This window comes from Arachis ipaensis, chromosome B04 (genome assembly GCF_000816755.2).
Source record: "Arachis ipaensis cultivar K30076 chromosome B04, Araip1.1, whole genome shotgun sequence".
Lineage (NCBI taxonomy): Eukaryota > Viridiplantae > Streptophyta > Magnoliopsida > Fabales > Fabaceae > Arachis > Arachis ipaensis.
Genome location: NC_029788.2, coordinates 114,717,149 through 114,726,006, shown reverse-complemented (window position 1 = coordinate 114,726,006; position 8,858 = coordinate 114,717,149). Strand labels below are relative to the sequence as shown.

Genomic DNA, 8,858 nt, shown 5'->3' with positions numbered 1-8,858 from the left:
GTAACTAATTTTTTATGTGAACATAGCATGGTTGTAAATTTTTTGCAAAAAGTTTTAACATAAAAGTATTTTAAAATAAAAACATTAAAAATGTTTACAAATAAATAATTAAGAATAATATTATATTGCTAACAAATACTATTATCTTTTGTCAGCATTTGACCAATAATAATTTAGTAATTTATACTTATCATATTTATAGAGATTTTGCACACACAAAAAAATATAGTTTGTACCTATATTTATTAGATTTTTATACGCATGAATCAATATATTTTGCATTCATATTTTTCAGTATTTACACACATAAATTAATAAAATTTATTTGTTAAAGATAATTTAGTATTTGTGCTAATCAAATAAAAAAAAATTGTTGGCCAAGAATTTCTCAACAATTAAATATGTTATATTTAACATGATAAAAAAAAGAGAAAAAGACAAATAGGTCCCTGACCTTTTGTCCCGCGGACATTTTTGTCCCTGACCATTGAAAAATACTTTTAAATTCCTGACCTTCACAAAACTTGGACGAATCAATCCCTCCGTCCAAATGCCTCCGCCAGGGACTGATCCGTCCAAATGTCTCCGTCAGGGACTGATCCGTCTAAGTTTTGTGAAGGTCAGGGACTTAAAAGTATTTTTCAATGATCAGGGACGAAAATGTCTGCGAGGCAAAAGGTCAGGGACCTATTTATCCTTTTCTCTAAAAAAAATGAGTTAATATTCAAAGTGAAAGTGGTCGCTTAATTTATAGTTGAGTTTCAATGTTGTTCTTGAACTTAAAATTGTACTAAATTTGTCTCTCAACTTAATAACGGTCGTCCCTGAGATATTTTCTGGTGAAGAAATAATGACGTGGTTGGATGGAGGCCAGCGACGGACCTAGGGGGCGATTAGTGGCCTCAACCCCCCAAAATTTTAAGAAACTATACTTATATATGAGATATATGTTTAAAAAATAATAAAAATATGTAATATAATAGTTTTATATGTATTATTTTTTACTATATGATGAATTTATGCCTTAATTGTTTGATTCACTAATATTTTTTACTTAACTAATTCAATATCATACCCTCAAGTCTTTGTACTTTTTAAATTAATTTTTATATAATAATCTTTATATTTATTTTTAAAAAATCATTTATTTTTTATATTAATATATTTAACATTTATATTATTATATTAATAATAACTTACGTAGTTATATTTTGGTAATCACATTATGTACTTTAGATATTATTTTTTTGTAAAAAATATTCATTTTTCTTTTAAATTTACGTTGTTAAAAAAATTTATAAAAATATCTTATATCTTATATTCTATAAGGGTACTATGTCTTTCAAATAATTAAGAATTTATAATTTATTTTCAAATTTTTTAAAATTTTTAAAAGAATTAATTTTAATTAATAAGATATGTGATAATTTTTAACTAAACACGCTATAAATTGTTGGTATTTTATAATTTTATAATGTATTATTGATATTGTTATATTTCTTTTATGTAACTATCATATATTAAAATTAAAATAAAATTATGAAAAAAATTTATAATTATATATATATATATTTTGATAAATCTTTAAAAATTAACTCTAACAACTCTACGTTAATTATTTTTAATTTGTATGAAATAAAAAAAATATCTAAAATTCGGTCTCTCTATATTAAAATTTTTGGATCCGTCTCTGATGAAGGCCACCCTAAAAATACGAAGTAAAATGTTCACCGTTTTATTGTTTGCTTTCAAATAAAATATAAACGAGATCGTTTAAAGTATTTTGAGAGATTTTAACAATATTTTACAAATACAGTACAATGTGACTTTTAACGTGATAATTGATATCCATCTAATGATGTCATTATTTTGTCAATGAAAAGTATCTAAGAGCATCTACAATGGTGAGTTCCTCTCTCACTTTTTTCTGACACATAGGAACTCTAACCATTGGAGGAGAGAAAGAATGAGTTCCCGCACAGGTCTCAAGGTGAGGGAGTCCCTCTAAACAGGGACTCAAGTTAACCAATAATAACTTGCCATTTGGAATTTGGCAAATTATTTTAAAAAAATAATAATATAAAATCTGAAATAATTAAATAATTATATTAAATAATGAAATAATAATTAAATTAGTAATAATTATAATAAAAATTATATTAAATAATTATATTTTTATTTAATTAATAATTTATATTAATTATTTAAAAATAATTAATTAAGTGGGACCACAACAGGGACTAAAGTTAGTTCCTCCTAATGGAGAAGAGAGATGCTTTGAGTTCCTATTTACCGTTTATGACGCAAAAGCTGAGGTGGAGTTATTTTTTATAACAGGTGGGCCATAAATAGGGACTGAGATGAGTTCCCTACTGGAGATGGTCTAAGACTACTCCTGTTAAGAGATAAATTTGAGACAACATTAAAGTTTAACTACAAGTTTCAGGACTACTTTGAGTATTAAATCTATAAAAGTCCATCCTCTCTCTCTTGCACCACCTGTCCACCTCACATCAAAACACAAAAGCAGTTTGTTGTTCTTTCTTTTCAAATTTTGGAAAGGAAGTAGGAGGCGCGGGTATACACACTACACACTACACACACAAACAAAACCCACCACCGGCACCAGAGCGAGCCAGGCAGCCAACAGTCAAACCACGACGCTTTACGGCACCGCGCCGCCCGCATCACCACCGCGCCAGCCACCACACGTCACGCGCCCACGCCTCAACCTCGACCCTAGGGCCTCAGCTCCTCGGTGCTTCACCTTTTAATTAGAACCCTAGTCTCTATCTTCCTTCATCCGTCTAATTCCCTACCGAAAGTCGAGTCGTTTCACCACACTTAAGGCAATCTTCAACCATTCACTGTTAATTCCTCGCTTTTATCGTGTTCTGTGTTGATTGCTTGCTTTTTCAAGTTTCGGTTTTCTCCCCCTTTTACTTTTCTCTCAAATGTGGTTGTTCTTTCTATATAGTTCCAATTGCATTCTGACTTAGTTGGTTGTTTATGTTTGTTTATTTTATTTTTCTTTTTCCCCTAATCCGTTGCCATTGCCATTGCCATTCGGGGGATGAATTTTATTCAATTGTTGAAATATGCTTATCTATCTAAATGATTATGCCTATATTTGTCATTGTTCTTTTTAAAGTTTTCAGCTTGCTGGCTGGTGCACATTTCTTTGAGTTGATTGATGATGGGTTAAACAGATTGGTAGCTTATAGGAGGAGAAAGGGATATTATTGATGAGTTTGGGGCTTTTTACTAATATGTCACATTTTTTAGAACCTATTATCAAAATGCAATCTTTTTAAAATTAATTACCCAAATGTCACCTTTTTGCTAAGATGGCAACTGATATGCTATTTTCATTTTTTGAGTTACTTGAAACATAGCCTAAATTGGGGGTCAATTTTGATTGGCAAGGTCAGATGGAAGCTGCAAAACCCAACTTTTTGGTACCTGCCCTTTGAAATCTGGTCATTTCCCAACTGATGCCCGAAGTTCCAGCTAGTGCATCCCTTGCTGACCCAGATTGCTCTGTGGAAAAAATGTCGAATCTGTACAGGAAGCTTTATGATAAGTACACCAAGCTCAAGGTCTTGTTTGTATCTTTCACACTTTACTTTGATATTTTCTTTCAGCTCATTGTTCTGTACTCCATGGTTGTATTGTAAATTTGTAATCTGTAATCCTCCTACAAAGTTATACATGGGAATATAGCATTGATGCTTTGAGAATTCACGTTTTTATGTTTAGCCATTTAGTTATTCAACATTAATAATGATGAAAATGGTTAATATACTTGATCATTCACTGTTTCACCTGGAAAATGAAATTGTAACTGTATAAAATTTCTGAAGTTTATTATTGACTCTTGATTCCTTTCTTGTTTCAGAATAGGAAACTGCTTGAGTTTGATGAGCTGAATAAAGAACAAGAAGTTAAATTTATGAAATTTTTGTCTGGTATGTTCTTTTTGTTTATGCTATTTTCTTTTACATTTGGATGTTTAGACCACAGCTTATGATAATATGAATTCATGGAAGGGTTTGCTAATCATTCTAAAATTTTAATAGGGTAAGCTAGGAAGTCTGAGCTAAGTTTAGAGAACTAGGAAAAGAAGTAATTACCTTCCGCTAGCTCGGATGACAGCTATACTAGTGTAACTAACTTAATAGTGGAAGGTCCTAACTACCGTTAGAGTAGCTTCCCCCAACAAGCTATCATTCTCTTGTATATAAACAGAGAAGGCACTCAGTTGAGGACTTCAGATTTATAAGGCTCAATTCTGAGAAATTTCTCTTCTCTTTACTTCCCTATCTTTTGCAGTTCTCTGTTAAATTTTGTCTTGAGCTCATGAATTTGAAAATCCATGTTGCAAGAGATTCAAAGACATGAAGTTTTATACCATGGTTTCTTTCCTGCTGTAACTGCTGCTCTCATTGACTGATTCTGTATTTTTGTAATTTTCTAGTTTCAACTTTTGTATATACAAAACATGGAACAGCAATTAGGTGCTTGACTTATCCCGTGTAAATTCATTGTCTTTTAATTGAATTTCTCTTTCATATGTTTGAAGATTGGAAAGTTTTGCTTTATAATGGTCTTTGTTTGTTTTTTCCCCCTTGTAAAGTGAATATCTTCTGCTCCGATCTCTGTGTAAGCTTTCTCTTTTCCAGTCTTCATCTTAATAAAGCTATTGCCTAGAGATACTAACATTGGAATTTATAGCGTTTCCATCCTAAATGAAAGAAATTGCTGAATAGTTATCATAACCATAGGGGTTTGTTGTCTAAATTTAAGTTGGCACCCGACTATTAGTAGCAGTTGTTGGATGGAAGCTTACAAGAAGTTGTTGGATGGAAGCTTACAAGAAGTGAAGGAGCTATTTCAACTCAATTTTTTGGAGCATATAACAATGCACCAGGTTTAGGTTGCCAAGATCAAATAAAGGGCAGAAAATAGTTTTCGGGAGGTGTCTATTAGGCTGCGTTTGTTTACAGGTACGGGACACTAAAATAGGGACAAAAGACACTAAATCATGTTTGGTAGATGAGATATGGACACAAAGACAAGACACTGAATTAGTGTATTTTGTATCCTTCTTGACAGGAAGGAGAAGGACACAAAGACACTAAGAAGAGACACAATTTATTTTTTAATTTTTTCTTTCATTGTTACTATCAATTCTTTATAATTATATTTTTTATAATTATATTTTTCTTCCTTAAGTTTTGTATGGAAAAAATGATAGTAAATTGGTCTTTCATAATTTGTTTTTTTTTCAATATTTAGTTTATCACTAAATAAAATACAAGAACACTAATTTTTGTGTCTTTGTCTTTGTGTCTTGTTCTCACTGTCTTGTCTTATGTTGTCCTGTCCTCATAACCAAACGCAACCTTAATGTTGGCTTTGAAATTCTACAATGCCCCATTGCTGGAAAGCTGACTGAGGGGCATTGGATGGCGAAGGAATTTCTATTTGATCTTTTGGACATTCAAAGGGGTTGCATGATCCACATTACTTCTTGACTTTATGGGGATAAAGTTGGTGCATCTATTGGTAAGAGGGTAAGGATGGCTTTTGTGCCATATACATGTAGTAGAAAGAAGAAGGTCGTAGAAACTAGAAAAGGAACTTCAAAGATTTGCAAGAACAGTCAATCATGGAAGGCCAAAAGGATCTATATTTTATAGGGGCTTAATTAGTTTCAGTCCATAAATTTTGTTTTGTGCAGTCCTCTTTTGTTAGCATTGTGGTTTCCTTTGGAGGATACCTTTTCTTCTCTTGTAATTCCCTGTCATATCTAATGATGTGTCTATCAATTGGGAAGATTAAAAGTAATCCAAGAAGTCAAACTTGCACGGATGTATAAACAAGTTTTCCTTATTGTGTATGTGCATATTGCAGCCGCAGAAGAGTTGATAGAGGACTTGAAGAATGAAAATGTCCAGCTGCATGACCAACTCAATGAATTGAGAAGTGAGGTGTCTTCAGTTAGGTATGTATTCAAGATTCCAGCATTTTAATGCATATCTTTCGGCAAAGCTTTGTTGATTTATCCGTGGATCCAGTGTAAACTACTCAAATATGTCACCTTCATGTCAGGCTTGCCAAACTCAAAGAAGTGGCTGATTATCAAAATCTTTTCCTGGAGGAAAAAAAGAAAAGTGAGGCTCTATTTTTAAGTACCTGATGCACTTGTTATTCGATATTAAATTTTTTGGCATGGAATTGGAACATTAAGGTTCAACTTATTTTCTCTTATTTGAAAAGTAGAAGTTGGCAATTTATATTCTTAGTATTAGAGGATAGAATATAGAGTTATAGAGTATGTTTCTTAAATAAAATAATTTCATTGATGTGTGTTTTTATTTATTTATTTATTTTTTCAGAATGTGTATTCTCTTGTTCACTATTCATCTGTTAAGCATTTGACTTCACCATAGAAAAGCAGGCAATATATTTTTCTTGCATGCTTATACTTCAAACATGTATTTTGTTGCCATGTATAGTTTATTTTTGTATGTTGAAATTTCTAAATGCATAATTCACCACAGTACGGTTGACTTTGTCCCTGTCGTTAATTTTATCTCATTTTATCAATATTTATTTTGTATTGAGGATTTCAGTGTGACATTTGGGCTTTGGCAGATGAAGCTCTTACTGAAGAAGTTGAGAAGTTGCTACAACAGCAGCAGGAACGAACTTCTCGTGTTTTAAGTAACAGTAAGGTCATGATCGAAAATGGCCAGCTGAAGCCTATCTCCAATAGTTCAGAGAGATCATCTACAAGAATGACAAGAAAACGTAGTTGGCAGGCTGCATTGGAAAATGAAACAAGTTTTATATCTGCCGAGAACAGGGAAGATGACTCTGTCGTGAGAGTGTCAATGCAAAACATGCACAAGGAGATGGCATCTGGTAAGGTGAGCATTTCTAACTTGGAGCAATGAAATGCACATGGTTAAGTGCTTGTGTAATTGTTTGAATATTAGATCAGATATGCTCATTTCATTGCCTCACACAAGTGGTAAATCTAAGTGAATGTGCTAACATTATGTGCAGAAGCAGCTGCTGGAGTCCTGTACTAATGTTAATGATAAATTAGGTTAGTGTTAATTTGTATCTATGTTGCTTTCCTTCAACTCTTTCCTTGGGAATTAGGTTTTATGTATGCTGCCTTCATTGCTTTTTACAGGAGTTGCTTCTGTGCAAAGTGATAATTGTAATTGGCTTATTCAAGAGCTTTTCGAACATGCACTGGGCATGAAATTATCTGCTGACTATCAAACTGGAACAATAAGCCTTTCTGCACTGCATCAATCTAGCGGTAATGCATGATTTTCGGTTTTAAGTGATTCCTTTTTTCTCAGTACTTCATCCTTAATCTAAACAAGGAATTTATTGGATTTTGAAGTTTACACTCATCACTTCTACCTCTTTCTTCTGCTTGCATCAATCAAAGTGTGTGTTGAAGAAGACCACCATTTGATGGTAATTTTGGCAATTAATATGTCATGTGTAGCGCTGTTTTCTCTCTGATTTGTTTGAGAAGAAATACTTGGTTTTACAAACTTAACTTCACCATATTCCTTTTCTCTGTTTTCTTCATATCCTAACTTCTGAAAATATTTCCCCCTAAGTTAAACAAACAAGCCTTTTTTTTTCTTTTTTTTGTAGATTTAGTTTTTTTTTTTAAAAACCAGTGAGCTAGTGGATTACTGGATATCTTGTACTCATTTTTGGGTCACTCTTGGACAAAGCTAATCTTAGTTCATAATTTTCAATTATGCATTACTTCTAGCCTTTGAGAATCTGAAGATATGTAAATGGTTGGTGTGACATTTTCTTTTTGTTGTGATCATGATAGGCTATTCCTTCACTTTAACCTGGATTAGCAAAGCACCTGAAGAGGAAGCAGAATTGCTGTACCATGTTCTTTCCTTAGGCACATTTGAAAGAGTGGCTCCAGAATGGATGAGGGAGGACATCATCTTCAGCCCAACCATGTGTTCCATCTTCTTCGAAAGGGTGTCCCATGTTATCAAGTTGCACCACTGACTTTGAATATAAAGGCAAGGAAAAAAAAAAGTGAGAATCCACTGACTTTTATTTTAGATGCTTTGATTTGATTGGTTTCCGCTTCATCTTAATGGAGTTTGTAATATAGTAAGAGTTACAGAGCTATCATTAGTTGTAAAAATGGATATTAAACTTCTAATCCTGATTTATCATCAGTTCAGTTGCTCTGCTTTATTGCCATATCTTTAGTTTAGCTCATTTTAAGAAGAATATGCAGAACTTTTGAAAACGAATCACGACTTTATGATTAGTCAACTCGTAACGACATATTGGATATTTTTTTAAATAAATATTTTAAATATTTTATTTATCAATATAGGTAATTTCGACCCAATTTATGTTTTTGCATCTTACTATTTATCTCGTCTACAGTATAAACGAGATAAGACACAAATTTTTAAACATGTAGTATAAACGAGATAAGACACAAATTTTTAAACATGTATCATGTGTGCATACTTGATAGGTGAAAATTAACGTACTTTTTATATCTCGTTTATAATGTAAACAAGATATATTTATAATTAATTCGTTTACACTGTAAACGAAATATGCGTTTGTAAGTATAAAAATATAATTTTTTAAAATAATAAAAATATTAATAATTTAATTTTGATCGATTTAAAAAATAAAAATTCATATCTTTTTTACTATTTAGATCCAATAGAATATTAACAAATATTATAGTTGCATCATTAAATTTGAAAAAAATTCAAATATAGGAGCAGTTATAGAAATATCCTTTTCTATAGGGTTTAGGGTTTAGG

General features: G+C 31.8%; 1 protein-coding gene across 3 annotated transcripts; it reads left to right on the top strand.

Annotated features, from left to right (window-relative positions):
- LOC107639782 lies at window positions 2,456-8,227 on the top strand. 3 transcript variants are annotated; one of them, XM_016343385.2, is made up of 9 exons: window positions 2,456-2,849; window positions 3,432-3,599; window positions 3,899-3,968; window positions 5,917-6,007; window positions 6,115-6,176; window positions 6,661-6,935; window positions 7,081-7,117; window positions 7,208-7,339; window positions 7,880-8,227. In XM_016343385.2, exons 2-9 carry the CDS (start codon window positions 3,495-3,497, stop codon window positions 8,068-8,070), a joined length of 963 nt encoding a protein of 320 aa, XP_016198871.1. In that variant the 5' UTR covers window positions 2,456-2,849; window positions 3,432-3,494; the 3' UTR covers window positions 8,071-8,227. The 3 variants fall into 3 exon arrangements, with proteins under 3 accessions (XP_016198871.1, XP_020977327.1, XP_016198869.1); XM_021121668.1 differs by having other exon boundaries at window positions 2,458-2,849; window positions 3,427-3,599; window positions 7,075-7,117; XM_016343383.2 differs by having other exon boundaries at window positions 2,459-2,849; window positions 7,075-7,117.

Bases quoted from the DNA above. Each gene is read 5' to 3' on its own strand.
- LOC107639782 (XM_021121668.1), top strand. From the start codon at position 3,495: ATGCCCGAAGTTCCAGCTAGTGCATCCCTTGCTGACCCAGATTGCTCT. The intron at 3,969-5,916 runs GTATGTTCTTTT...TGCATATTGCAG, and splicing joins ATTTATGAAATTTTTGTCTG to CCGCAGAAGAGTTGATAGAG. The intron at 7,340-7,879 runs GTAATGCATGAT...TGATCATGATAG, and splicing joins TGCACTGCATCAATCTAGCG to GCTATTCCTTCACTTTAACC.